At 35.5% G+C, this 24,731-nt stretch overlaps 4 protein-coding genes, 1 long non-coding RNA gene and 1 pseudogene across 5 annotated transcripts; all 6 read left to right on the top strand.

Moving 5' to 3' along the window:
- LOC108967845 (protein TsetseEP-like) lies at positions 1-948 on the top strand. Its single transcript, XM_018931469.1, has 3 exons — positions 1-85; positions 149-608; positions 700-948. The coding sequence occupies exons 1-2, from the start codon at positions 35-37 to the stop codon at positions 554-556; spliced, it is 459 nt and encodes a 152-aa protein (XP_018787014.1). The 5' UTR covers positions 1-34; the 3' UTR covers positions 557-608; positions 700-948.
- A 1,882-nt stretch (positions 949-2,830) lies between these two features.
- Positions 2,831-3,292, top strand: LOC108967854. Its single transcript, XR_001993288.1, has 2 exons — positions 2,831-2,957; positions 3,010-3,292. It is a non-coding gene; the product is annotated as an uncharacterized LOC108967854 (long non-coding RNA).
- A 4,077-nt stretch (positions 3,293-7,369) lies between these two features.
- LOC108967853 lies at positions 7,370-8,044 on the top strand. The gene is made up of 2 exons (XM_018931475.1): positions 7,370-7,450; positions 7,508-8,044. Exons 1-2 carry the CDS (start codon positions 7,370-7,372, stop codon positions 7,988-7,990), a joined length of 564 nt encoding a protein of 187 aa, XP_018787020.1. The 3' UTR covers positions 7,991-8,044.
- A 931-nt stretch (positions 8,045-8,975) lies between these two features.
- On the top strand, positions 8,976-10,362 carry LOC108967822 (annotated as a pseudogene).
- Positions 10,363-16,249: 5,887 nt separating this feature from the next.
- On the top strand, positions 16,250-17,262 carry LOC108967827. Its single transcript, XM_018931451.1, has 2 exons — positions 16,250-16,362; positions 16,438-17,262. Exons 1-2 carry the CDS (start codon positions 16,312-16,314, stop codon positions 17,125-17,127), a joined length of 741 nt encoding a protein of 246 aa, XP_018786996.1. The 5' UTR covers positions 16,250-16,311; the 3' UTR covers positions 17,128-17,262.
- Positions 17,263-22,775: 5,513 nt separating this feature from the next.
- Positions 22,776-23,552, top strand: LOC108967842. Its single transcript, XM_018931466.1, has 2 exons — positions 22,776-22,830; positions 22,901-23,552. Exon 2 carries the CDS (start codon positions 22,934-22,936, stop codon positions 23,531-23,533), a length of 600 nt encoding a protein of 199 aa, XP_018787011.1. The 5' UTR covers positions 22,776-22,830; positions 22,901-22,933; the 3' UTR covers positions 23,534-23,552.
- The last annotated feature ends 1,179 nt before the right edge of the window (positions 23,553-24,731 follow it).

The raw sequence follows: 24,731 nt of genomic DNA, 5'->3' as shown, positions 1-24,731 counted from the left end.
TGTCATGCCAATGAAAGTTTTAGGCGACTAACTGATGGCGCAGAGACATGCAGTAATGTGGCTTGTAGGCCTGCTTGTCGTACAGGTTAAGATGTAATATGAAAACACAATATATGATTTAATTTAAATAATTTGTTGCCTTCTACAGATTGTGGTATCTCAACAACCAACTATAACCAAGTCCGATGGGAAAATTTTATTAAATTTAGAATATGTCAACCAACCAGTTCTACGATTTAACCCAATATATAAGAATACATTTAAACCAATCTCCTCAATAGTAGCAGAGCCAGGAACAAATTCTCAACCAGAACCACAATCAGAACCAACAACAGAACCACAACCAGAACAAAAAACAGAACCAACACCAGAACCGCATACAGAATCACAACCAGAACCAGAGACAACACCAGAACTAGAGATAACACCAGAACCAGAGACAACACCAGAACCAGAGACAACACCAAAACCAAAGCGAAATCCAAAACCAGAACTAGAAGCAATAACAACTGACAAACTGTACAAACTATTACAGTTTTTCAAAAATTTTGTGTAATTAATGCCAAAAGGCCCTCAATTATAAGTGTAACAACACAACAGAGCCAGAAGTAGGTCCCACTTTCAGAATTAAGATTGTACAATGCAATTTAGGAATACATAATAAATTATACATTTGTTTTTCAATTTCCAATATACTAGGTAACGGATATGAGGATGTATGAATGAACTTGAATCTCGGAAACAATATTATGCGATACCAAATATAATCCATCAGAAATCAACTTGATTGGAAATGGGCGCAAAGCTTTTAAGGAATACTACCTTTACTTCTCCATTGACTTTTATTATTATTGTGGTCATTCGTTGATTATACGAAGACTTCTAGCACATAAGACTCCAATATAACGTAATTAAGGCAAGGCATAATAAAACCAGAAAAAACTTTAACTGTAGCTGAACCAAAACTATAATATCCTTCACAAATACAAACTTGACTTTGATCACTCAATTTACATGGCAGCCTGAAAGACTAGTTCGCGTAAATACGCACAGACCCTCCGACGTTTGCTTTTGGAAACGTGGGAAACTTAATAAACACTGTTCGGGGTATGAAACCCAGTCTGACATACATATACATTATGAAAATGCTGATTACGGTTAATGGTTTTCAAATAATAAACGATGTGGGAATAAATAAATAAACAAAAATAAATAGTTATAATCCCTACTAGAGACCAAAGCGCCTAAGTTGTCTAACAAATGGAATCGGCTGCAAGTCAAGTGCAAGTGCTCATCTAACATTTTTTTTTTGTTTGAGAATTTTAAATGGAAGAAAATCTCGCAAGTTCTTACGCAAGAGTTAAAATCGTGTTCACGCAATCTAACGTTTTCAACTAAAAAATTAATAACGGGTTAAAAAAAAAATTTTTTTTTAAATTAATAACATCTCAAGAATATTGTTTTTATTCCTGAAATTGATCTGAATATTAGTTTAGGGGATACAGCCTGAAAAGTTTTGCGCTCGAGGTCAACTATATAATCACTTAAAAATCTAAACGTATTTTTCTTAAGATTGTGTTTTCGAAGTCGGTTCTCAAGATTTCTCGCAAACTACTCGGCCGATATTAATGAAACTGAAACTGATAGAGATATAATTTATAAGGCCTTGCGAAGATTTTGTTATTTAATTACAACACAAAAAAAAATATATATATACTATATATAAATTTATAAAGACAAATTTTACCAAAATTTCCATTTTTTAAAACAATTGCCAAAAATACAATTTTAACTTCTTTGTTTTCCTCCTTTCAATACCGAGCTTATGGTCTTAATTAAAATACTTATTTTTTTATCCTGTAAGAAGCCTTGCTGTCAACGCGGGGCACCTTTTCTCCGAGGTAGGAACAATGACGTCACACTTATGATGTCGAAAATGAGGAATGATAAATCCTTTCTTTAACAACAGAAGAAGCTGTTAAGGAAATTAGTAAAAACGTGAGTCGATGGACAGCAAAGAAAAATGCTAATGCTTGGTTACAAGGCAATATAAAGACTGTAGAAGACTGGAAACGTGTTATCTCGTAAACTAGGTTTATCCATTTTCCGCCAGATGGAAAGTAATATTATTTGCGCAAGCTCAGCGACTACCTTCAAGGGCATCATGTAAAGTACATCGTGAAGCTTGGAGAGGGGGGAGGTGCTTACGTGGTGGCACCTTGGACCATTAAACAGGATTGATAGTATTATACGAAAATAAAATTATTCACATATTTTGTATACCTACATTTCCAATTTGTTCGCAAATGGCTGTGAAAGTACACACTTAAGTAGATGGGGTGGCCAGCACAAAGTACCGACCTTAATTCAATTCAGAATTTTGAACGACGGCTCGGACGGTATCAAGTTGCTCCAACCAACCTTGACGGCTTTTGAATGTGAGTAGAAATGAAGTAGAATCAAATTCCAAAAGAAATAATAGAGAATCTGGTTGAGGGTATCTATTTTTATAGATAATAAGGACTTTTGAACGAAATATTAATAACATATCACTATTCTCTTTTATCATGCCTTTTATTGGATATAGTTTTCATACTTGTTTTAGCCGTCGTCGAAATGTGGTGTAATGTTGTGAAAGTAACTTCATTTCCACGACTTTTGAATATTCTCAGGTCAGTCAAAAACTTACATTCTAAATTCAAGTGACTTCTTTGCATTAAAGGGTTAAAATTGTCATTAAGGACGCACCATCATGGAAAATTCTAATTTGTACGGTTTTATATAAAATTTTACTCCAGAATTTATAAAATACTAAACAACTGTCTTAGTGGTCAGTATCAATTCAACACTCTTTCACAACAGTTACACAGTTACAAAATACACAATCTGAAACGAAATCGTGAAAAATGAGGCAGAAATGGATGTTGTTCTTAATCGTAGCCATCGTGGCTATTCAGGTAGATAAGTTATTCCCTTAAAATATAAATTTATATGTTTTTCTTATTCCAGTTAGTAGCTGCACAATTTTGGGGTCTTCCCGGTGGCTACAGTGGCTTAGGTCAGAGACCGAGATATTTCAATAGAGATGATGACCCAAAACGTGGGTAATAATCCACGTAATAGACCACGACAACATGATTTTATATGAGTACCGAATGACACCCCTTAAAAGGATTTAGAATTAGAATAACACAAAATCGTGCCTTACAATGCTAAATGATGACACTGATGAATGAGCTGCAAAAGTAAATTTTCAAATAAATGCAGAATATACTTAGTCTCGAACTTAGAATAAAATTTGCTTTTAATTCAAATGGAGATGATTATAATATTGACTAGTCGAAAAAGTCTTTTCGTATTTCTAATCAAACTTCAACTTAATTTCTTCTATATTTATAATGAACTTTATGTAATTCGCTTCAGAAATGGTTCAATTTGATTTCGATGCTTTAAATTTTTCACAGACAATTCATGTGGCACCCAAACATCGAGCTTCTTTTTGTAGCTAGCCTTTTTTAGATGGTTCAAAAGCGTTCGATGTTGAATGTTATATGTTCCCTAGCGATGTCATGGCTGCTTATGTGACGGTCTTGGTCAATATTTTTCATAATTTCTTCGACTTTTTCAACGATAGGACGATCAGAGGAAGGTGCATCTTTCACACCGAAATTTCCAGAACAGAAGCGACCGAACTATTGTTGTGCTACATGCCTAAGTTAACTTCACAATCCTCATTGGTAGCGTGCGTGGCATTCTTCCCTCACTCATTTTTGTACAGCACTGGAGGTATACAACGGCAACGACATTTATTAACAAAATATGAAAAGTCTTTTTCGACTACCCAATAAAAATTTCTAATATGTCAAGTTAGATTAACCCATTATCATAGTACATAGACCTTTCTCAACCTTCTTCATAGTCGACCGAATGACGACTGCTATATAAAATAAGTATTTTTGATCTTATGCAGAAGATAAAGTCGAGGACACGCAACACTAGCTCTATTAACAAGACAAGCGAGCGTTCTATTCAAAAAAGTAGACACGCTACAAGTTATCGGCAAACAATAAGTAAATGTAGATCCAAGGTTTCTCATAATGCAAAGCTTCCAAATAAATTTGACTAAATTTTCAACGGGCTCAAACCCGTTAAAATCTTGCAATTAGTTATACTGACATTGTTATCCCCTAACCAATACCTTAAATGTATAAATTAGTTATAAACGGATAAATACAAAAATTTTGAACCTTCTGACAACAGTTGGGTCTACATAACATAAATGGGCCTGGTTTTTTTCCGGCCAACGACAGTCAATTCCATTCCTCTAAATTATTTCAGGGCTGTTTTCTGCCATTAAAACAACAACAAGAAGAGTCTTCTTATACTTTATAGTTAATTCAAATATATTTAACGTCCAATTAGTATGCACCGTGTTCAGTCTTATTTTTAATCATTATAAAGCAGTAGCAAAAAAAACTTGGATTATTTTTCAAAAATTAAAAGTAGTAAGGCACACAAAAAATCGGTACGGAGACCACCCTTAAAAACGTAATGATCCTAAAATAACCTGGGAAATGTTGGCCCTTTATATTCACATAAAATCCTCCTTTCCAGAGCTCTGATCGCCTCGCGACGTAATGTATTGCTACCATTTGCACTCTTTTCGTACTTGTTATAGTCTTCATCGAAATGTGGTCTTATGTTGTCGAAATTATTCCCATTTTAATTGAAGTAGAAAAGTGACTTCTTTGCATTAATGGGTTAAAATTGTCATTAAGGACGCATCGTCATGAAAAATTTTAATTTGTATGGTTTTATATAAAATTTTACTCCAGAATTTATAAAATACTAAATAAGTGACTTATTGATCAATATCAGTTCAACACTCTTACACACAGTTAGACAGTTAGAAAATATACAATCTGAAACGAAATTGTGAATAATGAACCAGAAATGGATGTTGTTCTTAATCTTAGCCATCGTGGCTATTCAGGTAGATATTATTATTCACTTTCAATTTATATTTATAAGATTTTCTTATTCCAGTTAGTATCTGCACAATTTCCGGGTGTTCCAGGTGCCTATAGTGACGTAGGACTGAATATGAAATATGTCAATCAACCAGTGATAGATTTTACTGCACTGCAACAAATGGGCATAATTCCTCCAGAAGATTTTCAAGTAGCACAAAATGATGACCCCCAAAAATATGCGCCACAAAGAGATACTACACAAAGTGACGCTCCACAAAATGATTTCCCGATCTACACGTAAAGATCGGCAAAAAAGTAGAGGCTGTGAAGTAAATTTTTATTGAAATACCAAATAAACGTATTAACCCATTTAAAATAATATTTGCTGTTAGTTGAAATGGAGCACAACATAAGTAGAGAGAAAATGAATATAATACAAAAAGTGTCTATAACGCTGTGATGAGTTTAAATAGAACTATTATTTATTGAATTTATACTAAACTTTTTAGATTCTCTCCTCGGACACAATCTCTTTGGATGTCCAATCCGATTATCAAATTATCATAATAGAATTTCTTAACAACGCCCTTAAGGTAAAGATGTTGTCCTCAAAAATAGTATGTCCACTATATATGTATAAAGAAGGCATATTTCGAGGTTATACATTATTGAATGTACAACATTTGAAAACTTGAAACTATGAAATGCAATTAAGAATTATACAAAGTATAAAAACGTTAGAAAATGGCAAAATTTCCCGATATTTAACACGTAATAGTACCACTTACGCTCTCGCAGGCTACACAGGTTGGATAAATGGTAACTATTTTTATTTAAAAATTTAGGGTGTTTGTTTCATATTCCAGTTAATAGCTTCGTATTTGGGAATATCCTTGCTCAAATCACGCTATGTAAATCAACAAACTATTTCATTAACGTTAGCGTCCGCAAAGCTCTACCAAAATCACATTCCATAAAAGTAATAGCAAAAGTAAGTAGGAAAAGGCATCAAATACGGTTATCACAAAATAATGAATGAATCAGAATCAAGTGGAAAACTCTTATACAACCAAAGCCAAAGCAAAATTATCTGCAAATCAAAAACCTCAAAAGCAAACAAGTACCGAATTCTCCAAGGACGCTCAAATTGGCTAAAGAATCGTTTAAACGAAAGTATCAGAACAATTGGCAGCTTCCTCAGTTGTTAGCAGGCAAAATCCAACTGGGAAATTGCAAAATCAAAGTAGAAAATTTCATAAAGTAGCAAGAACTAACAGCGAGATATTGAATACTCAAAAAAAAAAAACAAAAACAAAAAACGGAGAAACGTATTTGCTTAAATATCAGGAAACAACGCCTGAAGCACTATGCTTGGTGCAATATTAAAAACATGTGACAATGAATCAATTAAACATACCGAATCAGATTGGATTACATCTAATATTCCGAAACCTGAGAAAACAATGCGTGAAAAATAGTTAGTTAGTTAAAAAACACAACCAAAATACAGATTTGCCAGAAAATGTGACATCTAACAAAGGAGCATTTCTAATTTCTAATTCTAAGGAGAAACCATTTGAACAAGCAGAATTTCTAAATGATCAAACACAAAAAACTGAATAGCAAAATGTAGATACAAAAACTATAGATAAATTTCATCCACCGCTCTTTGTCCGAAAAGTAATAGGACTGAGTCGATTTGAAAAAATTATTGAAACAATCTTTACAATTCTTTAAACATTTTGAACATAGGTTCCTTCTGTGCCTATGTAGCGCTGCCAGCGCGATTTCCAAGCATTGAACGCGTGACGGAAGGTATTCTCCGGAATAACCTTGAAAGCCGAGGTGCATGCTGCTCGGATCCCCTCTGCCGGCATGTGTCACTCGGAAGATTGCCTTTTGTCTCGGGATTATACTCAAAGATCCATGACTTGATTACGTTATTCAAAAATTGGGGTCACTTTCACACATGTTCAAATTTTCCTGGTACACTTACATATTGTCGGTGTTTGTCGAACTCTCAAGTCTCCCAGCACGGTCTTCATCAGCGACTTCGCCCCGGCCCTTCAAAAAGGGCCAGTCGGTGTGTGCACCCTCAAATGTACAGTCGTGGCGGAAGAAAATCAGTCCTATTACTTTCCGGATAAACCCTTTATACCTCAAGCGATTGGCATATGAAGTGCGTGAAATGTTAAGACTCCATATCTGTATACAACTATAGCAACCAAAACAAATTACTTTTTTTCCAGTTTAACGTCATGCTACATAATGCATAAAATTCATATAATTTTAAAATTTACCATTTATTCTATTATTAATTTTGTTTTTATTAATAAAATTTATTAATATGTATATTTTGCAAATATTCAATGCAATATGCAACGCAGCTATTCATTATGTGTTACACAAGAAAGGAGGAAGACATCTTTGGCCAACTTCAATTAAGAGTTCTTTTAGTAGTCTCGCTGGCTTTGCAGGTATTGAAGAAAAAACATTTTTACTGAAAATTCGAAAAAATCGATCTTGTTTTACAGTGCACCGCGAAAGCAAAATTAGCTGAAACTAATAAATTCCTGAGCGATCAGTACGAAGATGGGACAAAGTTAGAATCACTAGTGTTAGAGCCACGACCGGCAACTCAAGACGATACTGAATTTAAGTTGAAGATTATACCAGTACCAATTCTACACAAACTACAACCATCACCGCCATACATGCATCAAGAAAGAGAAAGAAACATGAGTCAAGCTAGCTTAGCGATTCCGTTACAAGAAGTACATTTGGAAGATGAACCGAACCATGAAACATCTAGCAATAACGGAATATTAATCCACCAAGAAAAAGATCCAAAATCAGAATCACAAAATATTCATATAATACGAATGCCAAAATGCGGATTAGGGAAATATCTGGTACGCGGATTTACACCACTAAAAGGTCAACAACCATTTTTTCAACTACAAACAAAACAACAGGGTCCAGATGGAGCGCCAGGATTAACTATATTTTTGTGGTAAAAAGCTAATATTATCTATTTTTCAAAAAATCAAAATTTAATACCACTCGAAATATTTGAAATTCAAACATAAGAACAAATACAAACGATTTTATATAAGAATATAATAATATATTTTTTCCGTGGTTTCTTCAAATACTGTATCATTACCTTAAGCTGCATCCTATAGTTCTTTTATATTAGCAGTTTCTACAAAATATCAGTTTGTTGAGAAGAAAAGAACGTGTTTAAAATTGCGATATCTCAAAAACTGAGGGAACTTTACATACCAGATTGTTCAAAAAAACTTGGTCTATCACCATGATCCTGAAAAAAAACAAAAGGCTAAAGAGTAGTGTGAATCTGTTTGTTCAGCTTCGAAACGAGTTCGTGTCCGGAAATTGGCCAAGAAGGTTATAGCATCAGTTTTTTCGGATGCGAGAGAAATTTTGTTTTTGGTTTACTTGCAAACTCTTAAAATAATTAATTCTGAATATTATTGCTACATTTTGGACCAGTCATAAAAGAAGAGCCGGTTTGCAGAAGAAAAACAATCATTTTTCATCAGGACAATGCACCAATGTATTTTGAATCACAAAATTGTGTTTTCTTATCAACCGACAAAATTTATTGAATAACTTGGTTAAACGTTAAGTAAAATTTCTGTCAAAGCTTTCTAAGTACAAATGTCTTCCTGTTAAACTTTTCTTAATTAATTTTTATTCTAATCACAGTGAAATATACTTAGAATTGTTCTTGTGTTTCTGTCTTCCACATTGTAATATATATTATATATGTATTTATAATAATGACGAAATTTCAGCTGTGAAAGTGATACTGCGGAATTCATGGAAACAAACCCCGGAAAATACAATGTTATCACAGATCGTCAATTAAGAAGAACACACTTTTGAATAATTAATAACGGCGAGTACAATGCAGTCCTCCTAAATGAATTTGAATGATATAAAACGCTAGTTGAGCAGCGCAAGAAGCTCAGTATCAGTCAGCGAGGCTTCACAATTCACAGCAAAGTACCGCAAGTGTGAAAAGATTGGAAATGTTGGCGCAAAGATTATTCGTTGTAATGATAGGCTTGCTTGTTATGGAGGTTTGTATATAATTTGTGGATTTAATATGGAAATTATATTTTTGCTCCTTTTAGTTAGCGGCAGCGCATTCTCTATGGTCATTTAGTCCTTTGTTTGTTTCGGCGGAAGATGAGGGATTTGTAAGGAACATTGATTATGCAGCCCATTTGCGCTCTTCGGAAGAAATGACAAGTAAAACGGGTGACAATTTATGCGCTACAATTAGTTTGACTAGCACACCACCAAAATTTTTGGAAAAGGCTTATAGAATATTCGCTGAAGTTTTGGTGCGTGACTCAAGGATAGTCAGTTCAACCAAATTGAAAGAAGTAAAAGCGATGTATAGGGACAAAGAAACGAGCATCGGCCATTTCTTCCTTATGCGAAGAAATTTGGGTAAAGTCAATATCACGTGGGAGGGCAAAGCAATGTACAATGCTATAAGAGAAATAGCCGCCAATACCTCAAATTCCAATAAGATCGAAAACGAACCGGCCTGGTTGGATCAAATGATAGTAGGCGTCGTCTGTGGTGTGCTCAAAGCTCAAGAACAGGGAAATGCAGATAATTTGGTTGACCAAATCACATTCGAAAAAGAAATTAGCGAGCATTTCGATGTGTTTATGCGATTTTGGCTGGATTACCCGAAATCTAAGAGAGCACAGGATCAAAGTTACACCACAAGCGCACCAATTAGGCAAAAGAAGCAAGCAACTGAAGAGATTTCATGTGTAATTCCAGCATTTGAGTTTGCCATAACATCAGCCAATACAGCTTACCACGCCTTTGCTGTGATTCTCGTACGTGATTCGGCAACAGTCGTTGAAAGCAAATTGAAAACGAATCCCGTGAATAGAAAAGAAAAATTCGATTTGTCTGCAATGTTGAGAAATATTGAAAGCTACGAGATTTCAAATGGAACTATGCAAGGAAAACTTATGCACCAGAAGTTGCGAAGAATCAATCAAGAAATGGATGAAGAAATGGATGCAGAAGACTCAACCTGGCTAAGGGACATTGTCGATAGGATTTTTGTCTTGCACAAAAAGTGCACACAGAAAGTGATTTCAAGCTGTTAGTTGACAATAACACAATGACAGACGCAATTAAAGAACACTTTAACGTATTTAAACAATTTTGGCTGAATTAGAGAGCTTTGATACTTGTCTTAAGGTACAGGTGGGAAATAGTGATTTCCAAGCAGCTAAATTACGATGTGGTTTTGCGGTTATGCTGTTTTAGTCAGAAATAAACAATTATTTTATTTTTTTGTTCAAACTTATTAATATATCTTAAATTTAGAGCAAACAATTAATTTTTGTTTATGTAACTATTTATTTATTTCATCAATAAATTATGATTTTATCAGAAATTTTGGAAGCACCTATTCATTTTTATTCTGCAATTTTTTAAGTTCAGTAGTTTATTGTGGCCCTTTAGTCAACCTCGGTGCCATATTATATAATACAATATATATCGAGTTTTTCTATAGGAACATCACAAAAGTAGACTGATAGGGACAGCAAACGACGACATATCATTTCCCGCTCTTTTGACCCTTCTCTTCGATGAAGTTTGCCATTTCATCATGGAAAGATATACAATCCAACAACGAGCTGAAATTATTAAAGTTTACTACCGAAATTTGCAGTCAGTGGCCTCAACTTTAAGAGAATTACTTCCAATTGATGGTCGCCATGATCTGCCTGTCAGATCAACAATTGAGCGTCTAGTGGATCCACCGGCACAGTACAAAATGTTCCCGTACCAGTTTGACAAGAAGTGCCCGTTGTATCGAGAATATTGCTGCCGCTGGCGCATCAGTTGAGGAACACCCAAATCAATCTCTCACATGTCGTACTCTGGCATTGGGCATCTCTGCGCCGCCCTTGTGGCGAATTTTGCGAAAAGGTCTTGGTCTACATCATTACAAGTTTAATTTGCGCAATAACTGTAGCCGTTTGATCAACAGATTTCAATCGAAAAATATACTTCAGCGATGAGTCTCATTTCAAGCTGAACAGCTTCGTCAATAAGTAAAATATGCTTTATTCATCAGGCAGCAATCCACACGTATTATATGAGTCGTATAGTTAAGTAGCTGTTCAGAAGAAAGGCGGCGTGATCGTGGTGCTACTTACAATCGGCACTGTATTGTCGAACCCGATTGAACCTTCGTTTGAGTCTCTTGACGATTTCCACGTAAAACTTGACATTGACGGTTTGACCAGGAGGAACAAATTTATAGTGGACGACAATGAGTATCGTTTTCACTTTGGATTTGCTCACTAATCAGCGAACTCTTCACAGCCCTCCAAAAAGGTCTGGTGCCACCGAAACACACCGCATCTTGCTGAACCAACATCTGACTAAGCATGCTTGACATCATATGAATATCAAACGTGTCTGTCGCAGCTTTACCGAGTTTCACACAGAATTTAGTCGCGTATCTCTGCTCTAACGAGCGCTGCATTTTCGGCTTGCACCACCCACAGAAACACGTGGCGCGAAAATGTTTGTTGAGACTCTCCAGGTGCTCGGAGGCAATGGACCAGCCGCTCGTTCATTAGCTAGGAATGCCCTCTACCGAATCCAGTCGGTGTACGCATGCTCCAAAGTACAGTCGCGGCGGAAGAAAGTCAGTCCTATTAACTTTCGGACAATCAGTGTATACTCCATTGCAGACATAGCACAGTAAGATGACGCATGACGCAAAGCATTGAAAAAATCGGAAAATTACAACTTTACGCCAATTTTTAGTAAGACATTTTAAGCTATAAGTATGACATTTAATGCTACGAAACAAATGCGAAAAATATTAAATGTTAGTTGTGAGAGAAGTTCAGTGCCTGCCAGTAGATCATTACAATTCCGAACAGAAGTGAGAAATGGTGAAGATGTTAAGGCTGAAACAAATACTCGCTCTGGTAATAGGCTGCTTTGTATTTCAGGTATCTCAGGTATCTAACAGCTGTCTACATAATTTTTTGTAAAACTAAAACTTTCCATTTTTAGTTGGCATTAACCCAAGCCATATTTTCATTAAAACCATTAATCCTGGATTGGTGGAAAACATCGTCACAGAAAGTAATCTACATCAACCAACCAACTTTATCTGCATGAATATATATATTCATATAGCGCCAGATATTGTCTTTTACTAGAGTAAACTTTTTGAAAAGTCGAAATGCCTTGTTGGCACTCGAGAGTTCGATATGAAATGTGGAGTTAAAACTAGATAATATACATATATGAGTCCATACGACCGCAATATGCTAGCCGTGTATATGAAGTTTCTTCGTCCAAATAATATTACTCGTAAAATTCTATGAAGATAACTTGTCAAATAAGAGTGGTTTCCATACGAGGACTTATGTTAGATCGGTTAGTTTGTATGGTTGCTATATGCTGTAGATAAACCCCTATAAAGACTGGTTTCGGAGATCGTAGCGATGCTATGAATAATAATCTGGGCAAAATTTCGTGACGATACCCTGTCAAATGGCCGAGTTTTCCATACAAAGACTTGTATTGGATCGGTAAGTTTGTAGGTACATTAGTGTTTTTTTTGTTTTTTGGAGAACTATTCACCTTTTTCAATCCCACCATGAAATTTCCTTGGAAATACCCTAATAAAAATTCCATGAAATTTGAACCCTTAATACTAACATTAAGGACTGGAACAAAGCATGTAAAATTTTCCATAAAAAAAATACAGGACAATATCAGAGGCATTTTATGGCATCGCCTTGGCTTTAGACACATATTCCTCAAAATTTAACACTGTACAAAAGTGTCCATTGCGACGAAGTCGAAACTCACAAAGGCGAGGCAGGTCGGGGCTTTAAACCTGACTTTTCCACGGAAATCGCATTTTTCTGAAAATATCTCGTAAATGCCAAGAGCTATAAAAAATTTACATGACAAGGTTGTAGAAAATTTTATTTGCTAGGAAAAAGGTCTGAGGTCAAAACCGCTATGATTAATACTTCTCGAGATATTCAGCTTTTTAAGTAAGGCTTTATAGAATTTCCATAGATGGTATGTAAGATGACTTTAGTTATCTGGAACTTATTCCTTAGTTCTTTATAACTACATATGATAAACATGGTTGGGGTATATCACAAAAATCTTGAGCTCGATAAACTTGGCCCAGCTCTGCTCCAACGTCTTCAACACGCTGGAAAAATACATTTTCTAGAGGTCTGCAAGCAGAGGCGAATCCCCAATTTCGAAAAGAGAAGGTGAGTGTTTTGAAAAATCATTTTTATTTGGAAGAGTATTTTGTAATAGCAGATTTTGTCGAAAGTATAGACTAACACTAATATTTTTCTGATATATAGGAAGAGAAGCAAATCTCTTGTGATTAATAATATGGAAAAATAGTTAAATGAACTTATTCAATTGCACGTGTTTTACCTTCAGGTATTAAATTTATTTCAAAAGTAAATGAAAATAAATTTAAAAAAAAAAAAATTTAAACCAGAAAACCATGGTCTGCAAGTAAGCTTGCGGGGAAAATCTTCTCAGATGACTCACATTCCTTCCCGACAAGTGACTTTTACAAGTTTGGAAACAAAAAGAAGTCATACGCAGCTAAATCTGGTACCATCAGAGGTTGTCAGTTAAATTTCTGCTATGATAGTGACGCCATTAGGCAGTACGGCTAAGTACTTATCGGAGCGACCTGTAGTAAATGTAAAAATCTAATATGTGTAGAGATGTATTTATATAAATTTTATTACCATGAAATTATGTTATGAAATAGAGCGATAAGTAGTAAAAGCAGAAATATTTCTACAACTATAAAACAACACTTAAAGTTTATAGAAAACAGTACCTTTTCCTAAGTATTCGAAATAGGTGCGAAAGCAAAGCCTTCAAAACAATGACGTTTAAAATAACAAACGTTTTATTTGAAGTCATACTTGCCCTGCAGGTTTGCGAATATAAAAAAATATATTTATTAACAAATTTTTAATATCTTCTTTTGCCCCAATAGTTATTAACAGCTGTACTCGGACAAGCCTCATTTTGGGATGACGAAAGCCTACGACAATCTGGCAGCAATATCTTTAAAAGCTTATAATGAAAATTTTTAAATCGTGCTGTTTGAAATCAGTTCATAATTAGATTGCTTGTAATAATTGTACCGATTATACCAATTAAAGCTAGACTTATTATGCTATTTCAATTTAATACATCTCCTTCTTTACGAGATATCTTCTTCCTCCTTATTAGCGTAGATACCGCTTACGTGGTTATATCCGTTGGTTTACAACATCGCGCCAGTCGTTCTTCATTTCCGCCGTTTGGAGCAAATTTGAGATACCAAATGCAGCCAGGTCCTTGGTTTTTCTTAACGGAATGGAGTTCTTCCTCTTTCTCTGCTTCCACCGGCGGGTACTGCGTCGAATACTCTCAAATCTGGAGTATTTTCTTCCATTCGGACGACATGACCTAGCCAGTGTAGCCGCTGTCTCTATATTTCATACAGGTCATCGTTCCACCGAATGCGATATTCGCCGTGGCTAACGCACAAAGGGCCATAAATCTTCCACAGAACTTTGCTCTCGAAAACCCGTAACGTCTACTCATTAGACGGGGATGATGAGTGAATTGTAGAATTTGATCTTTATTCATCGAGATAGGACTTTTCTTCTCAATTGTCTACTTAATCCGAAGTAACACCTGTTGTCCTGCGTTGGATTTCGAGGCTGACGTTGTTGTTGGTTTTAATGCTGGTTACAAGGTAAAAGAAATTATGTACGACTTCGATGTTATGACTGTCAACAGTGATGTGGGAGCCAAGTCGCGAATGCGACAACTGTTTGTTTGACGATAGAAGATATTTCGTCTTGCCCTCGCTCACTACTAGACACATTTGCTTCGCTTCTTTCTCCAACCTAGAGAAAGAAGTAGAGATAAGTTCGAGGTCACAACTAAATATGGAGAATAATGAAGCGGACTGAGATATCAGCACAAACATCGGTGGAAAACGAAACTGCTACTACCGGCGGGCAAAAGATTTGTGACTAGCTGTGTTGCCAGCATCGACTACAACGGGAGCAGGTTGCGGTCATACTACTGGCTGGCTTAGTAGCTTAAGTCCATGAAATCTCAGACCAAACACACCCATGCCGTCATTTGATGCAGCACCAAGGGTTACCGAAGTCGAAGTCCTGTAATGCAAGGAGTGCACGTCGCTGACACGGGTAAGAGAAGCTGTCAGACCACTCCCGACCTGTAGAAAAATGCAAAATTGTAGGTTGTGGGCCCCAGCAACCACTCTGCGGATGGCAATCAAAACACGCAGGAGAATAGTGAAGTGAAGAAGGAACTCGGCATAAAATATCTCATGGCAACTTCTCTTGTCCTACATGAGGTGAAAGGTAGCTGCTCTGGATTCTAAGGGTCCGAAACTGTTAGTTGAAGATATTTCAAAATAGTAGGATTCCTCCATCGATTAACTTAGCTTTAGTCCAGGTATCATGGATAGCAACTACATCTACTATCGTAAAGAACGCAAAGCAAATCTGGTACATGCGTGGCTAGTCCTAATCGGTGTTTTCAGAAATAACACTAGTCATTTGAATTTGTTTATTAAACACTTTGAAGGAAGTAATCCAAAAGATAGACGATTTATACTACAACCGTTGAGCTATTGGAGGAAAAGTAAAGAAAAATACTGTGGCGCTTAATTTTCATTATTCATGGCGCGAACAAGTAATTAAAGCACGACTCGATTCTATTAACAATTAGTAGGCGTTGTCTTGATTGGCATTCACACATCGCATTTTCTTGCGTAACTTTGTGGGGGAATCGCGAGTTATTTTTGCACGTCTGAAATATATTTTCCAGATAAAAGCTTTTGAACACGAACATACATGTAGCTTTGTAACTAGATGCGCCAAGTTCTCGGAAGTGTATATCGTATTTACACTGAAAATATTGGCCCTAACATGTGCAGCTATTACATGCCAGCTCATTCCGAACTCGTAGTCCCACACAATTTTTTCAATCTATGAAATGCTTATATGCTTTCCGTGTATTGCATGAGAGTGCATATGTATACAGGTATTGTTGTACAAAAACTACTCACGATTGGGAGAGCATACGTGAATCGAAGTTCCAGCGTTAAATGGTATATAAATTAAGCGCCGATCAAGCTTTACTCAATTACCTTTAGTGCTTCCAACGACACGTACTAAAAAACTAAAAAGCACATACACACACATACTTATACAAAAATATGGCGAAATCGTTTGGATTAGCGGTTCTATGCGTTTATTTAACGCTACAGGTGAGTTGAGCCGATCCGCATACTCTCAAAAACAACCATCTTATTAAAAAATCTTGGGCTTTCTTATACCTGCAGCTGATTGCAGCCTTTCCCTATCAAAATTCCTTAAATGGCGTCGAGGACAATGACTCAAAACTAATTGGCTTAGAGCACAGCAAAGCAGTAAAATTTGCCGAGGATGACTTTCGTAAGTCGCTGCAGCCCGTTTTGGCTAGCACGCTCGACATACTAGAAGAGCACTCTAAAACACTCATATTGGAGTCGGCAAGCTTTCTCGACGATCTGCTGGTCGAATTGAATACACTGCCCGAGGACAATGAATACGTCAAAGAGCTTATACCAGAACTGACAAGCCTGTTGGATCGCCTGGAGAAACTAGATTTAGATGACGAATCTACGCCGGCGTTAGAAGAGAAAGCAGCTGTTTTACTGGCTATCGCCAAGGTTTATGGAAACTTCGACCTTATAGCGCGGAGCAGCGATGACAGTGGCGAGCAGGCCGTGGTGAAGAAAGCTTTCCAAAAGTTAGAATCTAAAGGTCTAAATGAGCGTATTAATAAATCTTCAAAGCGGGCGGTAGACAAATTCACCACAATATTTGCGCCTTTCTGGAATTCGCTTAGCGATGAGCAAAAAGGGGAGCATGCAAACTTGGCCGACTGGTATGAACGCTACCAAGCCATTGAATCGTCGCAGGAGAAACTAAAAAGTTTTATAGAATTTCTCAACATTATTCATGACATCGTCATACCAAAAATAAATTAAGACCAGGGGTCTATAATGTGATATTAAACAAATATATTTGCTTCCTTTTTTATAAAATATAATGTACAAACTATTCTATTACATTAAATTACTTTGTTGTTTATATGTATGTAATGTATATACATATATTTTAAATATTCTACCAACTCTTGTGTATTTAACTTTTTTATGTATGTATGGGGCATAAAAGACGTTACACTCTTTATCACATTTTTTATATGACGTGCAGGTTCCTTTAAAAGCTGAAATGCACCATTAAGTTTCAGGCTTTCAGATCTTCGGCCTTAAACCATGTATACTGTATGATAAATGTACGAGTATATCTAAGTCTTATAAAATTTTTAAGTGCTCTTAAAGATCAACAATATCAATGAATAGCGGGAGGGAAGAGGGAACCGACCAATTCGCAACCCAAAACCTTCTACAGGAAATTTTTTATAAGATAATAAATCTAACATTTTATTCTTACTAATAATAGATCTATTTCCGGAAATACTCATAATAACAATTAGTGGTGAAATGTTTTAGGCTAGGAACTACCAGTTTGCTAGAGAATTCATATACATACTTTCTGAAAACGTCTTATTATATCGATACTTAGGTTGCCTTTTATATTTCCGGATTAAAGAACAAAAACAAATTTTAATCAAGGAAAATCGCTAAACAGTTTTTTTAATTATTATTGTGTAGTCGCAGAAGCCTTTTCGTATTTCTAATCAAACTTCAACTTTTTTTTTTTTTTTTTTGTTATTTAGAGTGAATATGTATCATTTTGGTAGACCACTTTTTGCCTTTTTGTCATTTTTCCACTAGAGACATTATTCTATCAGTGTAAAACTTTATTGGTTTCTCGGCGAAAAACTGCGACAAGTAATTTTCACAGGCTTCTCTTTAAGACAACTTTTTTCGATTAAGAGAGTTCTGCATTGACCGAAACAAATGGTAGTCTGATGATGCAAGGTCAGGGCTATATGCTGAATGCCTCAAAACTTCCCAGCCAAGCTCTCCCAGTTTTTGCCGAGTCATCAAAAATGTGTGTCCTAATGAAAGACGAAGCCCTTTCTGTTAATAAGTTCCGGTCTTTTTTAAATGGTTCAAACCCGTTTGATAATGAATGTTAAATTGCTTAGCGATGTCATGGCTGCTTATATGGCGGTCTTCGCCAATCTTTTTCATAATTTCATCGACTTTTTTCAACGTGCATCTCTCACATCGAAGTTTCCGGAACGAAAGCGAGCGAATCATTGTTGTGCTACACGAACTGATACTGATCGACTTCGTACACTTCACCAATTTCATTGGTGGCTTGCGTTCCATTCTGCCCTTTTTTATACAAAAATTTCGAAATTCAGCGAATGTCTTCATTATTATTATTTAGTTAAATTTTTTCGTCTTGGAAGAAAAGAAGTCACTCAGTGCCAAGTCAAAAGGATACGGAGGATGACTCATCAAATCGATATTTTGAGTGCTCAAAACTGCAGTTGTTTCAGCTGCTGTGTAAGAGCTCGCAATCTCATGGGAAAGATTGATAATGGATCTATAAGTAAGTTTTCGTTGTTAATTGCTATACATTCGGGCTCATCCGCATAAATCCAGGATTCCTCACTTGCCACGTTGTCACAGACGTGCTTCGAAACCCCGATAACATGTTTCTTTAATGTTTCTCTAGACCAATCGATAAAAGCCTTTAAGCGATTCACAATCTTTATGTGATCCAATGTGAAAAAATATTTATATGATCAAACTTACATGCAGCCGTTGCTGAGTTAATCCACGTTGAAAGTTGGAAGAATAATCGCGCGGAAATCTTCGCAAATTAATTAAATTTTTTTTTTGGGCGAGATGAATATATTAATTTACTGTAAAGAGCACGAAAGCGCACGCATGTGAAAATGCTACTCGGATTTAGATCAAAAGTTGTCAAACTTTACGATAAAGTTGTGAGTTGCTCGATTGCAACACTAGGTTTGCCAAATCGCGAAATATTAAAGGCAACCTACGTAAGCATAAGTCCATTAACCAACCGCTGTTGAAAAGCTCCGGGCGCAATTAAATCCGCGATTTCAATGTAAACAGCGCTCTTTAATTGGGAAACTACACAATACGATAAACCCATACGATTTATAGAAAATGAAAATGTTGATCAGGCAAAAAATTAAAATACGTTTTACTAAGAACAGCAATTGATTCAAACAATTTCTTTTGAAATAGACAAAATTGTGAAATTCTTAGCATATAAAACATGGGTGAGAAAGTCGAATACTCAGTAATTTAATGTTGGCAAAGAAAGCAGCTGAAAATGGCAGCAGCTAAAAGAATACTTGCTACCATCAATTTCATTATGATCATGGAGGTATATTTATTTTGAGTAAATTAATGATTTTTCATGCATTAAATACTAATAAATTTATAATAATAATATTTTTAAACAAACAAATTAACTTTCAGCTGACAATTGGCAACACCCTTATCCCACAAATATATATGAATCAATTAAGTTAAAAAAAGCAGCCATGAAAACTGAGAGCAAGTCTTATTCTGAGAGCACAGCAAATGATTTGGCGCCCCCTTGGCAGACAACAGCTTTTAATGATTTAACCGTTACAAAGCACTTCCACAAAACAGATGTTTTACAACACACCAGAAACCCCATCGACGGATTGTTAATAACCTGCACCGAAGCTTTCATGCGTGCTTCACTTAAAGTTTTTCGAAAGAAACTGAAAAATGCAACAGCCGCAGAAAGCGTTGAGCTGTTCGACGTTTTACTGAAAATTAAAAATCTCTCCAGGGCCGATGAAGCGCTGTTGACCAAAGCTTTATATAAAACTTTCGAAAAGATCAACGAAGTCAACGGAGACTTAACGCTTACCGACAGTGAACAAACCTTGATGGAGACGCTTTTGGAGCACTTCGAACAGATGTTGCAGCAGGAGCAACTGGGTGTGCCAAGACCGGATGTTCATGAGGGTTTAAACATCGAGTACGATATTGAGCGGTATTTTGATGCTGTGAAAAGGTTTTGGTTGGAATTTTAAGTTAAATTGGATATAATATTTCTAATATTAAGTAGTTATTAGATATTTTGTATAAGCATAACAAATATTATTTATTTTTTTATAAAAGATGCAATAAATTATAAAATACCATATTAATCATATAACAGATGCAATTATATGATTATATCAGCATAAACTACATATATTATATAATTACTGTTAAACCAATCAAGTTTTTTAACCAGCATTACTTCCGCAATCAATAATTAGCACCTGACCCAAAACTACATAATACATGATCTCAAATCTCGTTTTTCGAGATATGATTTTATAAAGATTATAAATCTAAGATACGTGGAAGCTGTAATTTTACAAAACACAGGGCGTTAGATGCGACTAAAATAAAAGTTCGGTTTCTAGTTCAATTCAAACGAATGCGTATTTACCATCTGATCAAACTTGACCCGTACTGAAAGAAGACAATATTTTCAAATCTTTACTATCGCCTTCAAAACGGGCTAGATTAGCTAGATTGACAATTTCGGCATCATATTCATTAACACACCACCCCACCAGTAACGTTAAATGTGTCAAGGACCCTCAGCTCGCTTGTCGAGCATCTCTCTTGCGAACTATACTCGACTTCGTTTAAGAAAAATATTCATCTGTTTAGATACGAGTCTTGCATGAACACATTACAAAACTTTTACCAAAATTGAGTGTTGAGTCGATCCAAACGAATTGTTGCGATTATCTGCTATCTCTCTGATGCCAAGACGACTATTTTCAAGCACTGTTTCTTCAAGCTTTTCATTGTTATAGTCATTAGCACAGAAAGATGGAGGAGCCGCTTGAGGCAATATTTCGATGACTTGACGGCTTTCACTGAATTCTTTGTGCCACTTAGATACCCAGGCGTGGTCCCTGTGGAACACACAAATTTTTTAAGGAAACTTGTTGTTTATTTTTTCATGGTAAAAAAACGCACGACAAAGCCTCATAAGCAAACAACTGTCGAACACAAACGATTTAGTTCGAAAGCGTATTTTAAATGGACCAGTACGAGTGAAATTTGATTAGATGGTATAAACTATTACATCACCCGGTGTTTGTATGTTTTAGGGTGGCCAAAATAAAAAAAAAAACTCTAAGGAAGAGCTAAGTTTGGATATAACCGAATATACAAAGTCCAAAGAGTATGACTTACAAGGATTTAAGCCAGGGAAGTACATTCCGGTATTTAAGGCTTATGAGTTATATTGGTTCTAAGGCTAGTTTGCACCCAATTTGATTCATTGTAAGCATCGTTCTAAGAAAGAAAAATTTATAAGTTTTATTAAGAAAACTCACATATTGGCTGATATATGCGGTATATACTCGCGGAAGTTCGAAAATCTTTATATTAAGTATACATATGTGGGCTAAGGGAAGTATTGACCACAAATGAACCACTTTTGACACACAGGGATATTATATATGTATATCACGAAGAATTTTCTCTGAATATCAATTATACATATATCTCACACATTGTTCGACATTTTCGGTAAAAAGTCAACTATCACCTATCAACTGGGTCCACATATTCAGTGCCTGGGGGCTTGACCAGCTTTGTTTCGATGCGAGCAATTTTTAATCATAAATCACCTCAAATGCACTATTCGGGTAAAGTTTTATTAGATTAATGTCACTTAGCAAATTTTATTGAAATCGGTATAACGAACCTCGAGATATGTGATTCCACTTGAAAGTGGGCAGTGCCTCGTCCAGAGTTCAATTTTGAACTCAGCTCCATTAAAGGCCTCTCGTATTATATTAGGGGAGGTCATGCTCCCTTTTTCAAATTTTTTCGAACACAGTAGCTCCTTGCTACAGTGGTCCCCTGTACCAAATTTGAGTTTTACACCTTAATTTAGTGCTTAATTATAGGTTTTCGGTTACACTCGTTATTTTTTTTTTTTTTTACCTATGCGCATACCAAGTTTCATCAAGATGTCTCAATTTTTACAAAAGCTACAGCTTGCACGGGCGAACGGACAAGGTAGATCTTTCAGGAAAATTTAAGCCCTGCAAAAATTCAGAGGTAAACATGTTTTGGTAGACCTTTCTAAAGTTTATTTTGTTTTAATTCTACTGGGAACTTTGAATGTTGACCGACACCTGGCAGAATTAAGCTAAAAATTTTTCCTTGAGGGTGGTTTTCTTCCTGTTTATACCTGTTTAACCCTTCTGTTTAACCCTTCAATTCGGTAGGTTAATTTTTGGGTTACTCTAATATGTATTATATTTATGAATGATGGTTTTTTCAATGTTCAATTTTACTTTTAACCCTTGAATTTGATAACTTTTTGGTTTACCCTAATATGTATTATTTATAAGTAATTGTTTTTGCAGCACATTCTGAAAGCAGCTTTCTTATAATAAGTTCTCAATTTCTCTAACATCAAATGAAGAAACTGGTTCAAAGTAAGCAAATATTCTTATGCTCGTGCTTCAACAACTCTCGCTCACTGCTGCCAAGTTTATTTTGCGATTTCTTACATTTAAGTATAAACAATTACAGTGCACAAGTGGTGGGTGAATGCCACCTGAAATTCTTGTGAAGCTGATATAAAAACAAGGCATTGTGTGCAGTTTACAACACAAACAGTTTGCCGGTTACACGAAGAAGCTTGCGGCAGAGAAAACCAAAGCTTTTATACTCGTATAAAAAACAACCCACATTACTAACTTTGGTGTTATTTTTCTAAGCCAAGCTTCTGTTATATTTATAGTTTACGGCAAACACTTAAAGCAACCAATTCATAATGGAACCCATCGAAGTCATCTTAGAAACAACGGTCATAACATTGGACCAGCTGATGAACTTTACCATTGGCCTAACGGAAGCACATTGCCACACACAAATTCACCTATCTCACGATTTCATAACGAGGCTGCTCAAAGAGTTGAATGCATTGCCAGAAAAAACCGAATATATTCAAGCACAAATCCAGCGCGTCACGAATATTTTGGAGTCAATTGACATGAACAGTTTGAACGAGTCGAATAGCTGGCTAAGCGATGAAAGACTCGCACTTTTAGATGGAACTACACAGTTGTTTGTCGACTTAAATGCCATAGCGAAGAGTGAGGAAGCCACAAGTGATACAGTTATTATAAAGAAAGTGCTGGATAAAGCTGATCTGCAAGTGCTATTCAAGCATGTGGATGATTTAGTAAACACGACTGACCGAAACTTTGGTGCCGTGTTTCATCAGTTCTTTCGTTTTCTAGGAGATGAAGAGCGCAAAGCTTTTCCAAATTTGAGCCTTTTATACGACGAATATCAGACTAATTCACTGGAAGGAAAATTTAAAAATATGTTGAAATTATATGAAATGTTCAACTACTACAAGCATAAATAACACATGTGTGTTAGTAATATATATGTTTAAATTATGAATACTACTATGAGCAAGAAATAGTAAGACTTTTTTAACATAATTTTAAAATACCTAATTTATTAATTAAAATCTATGTCATCCCTTTCAACGTAATCCCACTTGTGAAAACGTTTTTTCAAATCCTCGAAATAGTTGTTAAAGTTTAGTTAAAGTTTTCTCAGAGAAGTCATTTGATCGAGAGCAAACAAGTAGATGCAATACTGATCGCTAGTAAAAATACATGTCATGACCTGGTAGTCGGAAACCATTATTTCACAGACGTTAACATGACGATTATGAATTTAATATATGAGTCAAAATGGTTATGCTTTCGCAAAAAAACTGTTGGAGCTTTTGTGCTTTCATAAAAGGGCGGCAAATCGAAAAAGCTTTCGATTACCTGTAGCTGTTTATACCGGTATTTAATTGATTTATATGTTTATAGAAATTTAATATGTTTCGTGGTCTTAATCTAAAAAGGGGATAAATAAAAAGAAGTTAATAAAAATTATATTAAAAAACAGGAGAAAAATGTTAAAGGTTTTGTTCTTTTCACCTATTCGGTATGTTTAAGTCAACAAGTGTCATATTTACTGTCTATATTTAATGACATTAAGTCGTTTATAATTAATTTCATAAAAATGTAAGCAGTTTAACAATTATATCGTAGAAGATATCAAAGACGGTATTTACCGCTGGTTCGAACTTTGCTTGACCTCTCGACACACGTTCTCTTCCTCGCTGGTTTGCATTGGTTTGTTGGTAGTGATATGCTTCTGAGAAATATAATATCTTGAAGGTAGCTTATGTTTTAACAATAAAAACAATTTTGCATGAATCAAAACCAGTTTTTCATAATTCCGTCTTAATATATTAATTAATATGTCTCGTAGCTATATACGAGGCTGGTTTGAAATCCCAATGGTTATCTACATCTCGTATTAAGGGGAACAACAACAATCCACCGAAAGAAAGGTAAAGAAAAAAAATAGTCAGAGAAAGCTCTGAGTTATAAAGAATTGATTCTGATTCAAATCGCCAGCTTATGATATATTTAATGCACTAGCCTTTAAAGCGCAAGAAACGCAATCAGCATGATCGTCAAGGTCTTTAATGACATGCGCAGACTCTGCTATTTACCTTCTCAATAGAATTAACCTGAGATAATTTTGGTAATTAT

The sequence above is a fragment of the Bactrocera latifrons genome, unplaced genomic scaffold (assembly GCF_001853355.1).
Source record: "Bactrocera latifrons isolate USDA-ARS-PBARC rearing strain unplaced genomic scaffold, ASM185335v1 scaffold_2, whole genome shotgun sequence".
NCBI classification, from domain to species: Eukaryota; Metazoa; Arthropoda; class Insecta; order Diptera; family Tephritidae; genus Bactrocera; species Bactrocera latifrons.
The sequence above is the reverse complement of the archived record's forward strand: the minus strand, read 5'-3'. Positions and strand labels throughout refer to the sequence as shown.

Excerpts from the sequence above, each read along its gene's own strand:
- LOC108967845 (XM_018931469.1), top strand. The coding sequence starts at position 35 with ATGGCGCAGAGACATGCAGTAATGTGGCTTGTAGGCCTGCTTGTCGTA. Across the intron at positions 86-148 it reads TAGGCCTGCTTGTCGTACAG|ATTGTGGTATCTCAACAACC; the intron begins GTTAAGATGTAA and ends TGCCTTCTACAG.
- LOC108967853 (XM_018931475.1), top strand. The coding sequence starts at position 7,370 with ATGTGTTACACAAGAAAGGAGGAAGACATCTTTGGCCAACTTCAATTA. Across the intron at positions 7,451-7,507 it reads TAGTCTCGCTGGCTTTGCAG|TGCACCGCGAAAGCAAAATT; the intron begins GTATTGAAGAAA and ends CTTGTTTTACAG.
- LOC108967827 (XM_018931451.1), top strand. The coding sequence starts at position 16,312 with ATGGCGAAATCGTTTGGATTAGCGGTTCTATGCGTTTATTTAACGCTA. Across the intron at positions 16,363-16,437 it reads GCGTTTATTTAACGCTACAG|CTGATTGCAGCCTTTCCCTA; the intron begins GTGAGTTGAGCC and ends TTATACCTGCAG.
- LOC108967842 (XM_018931466.1), top strand. The coding sequence starts at position 22,934 with ATGGAACCCATCGAAGTCATCTTAGAAACAACGGTCATAACATTGGAC.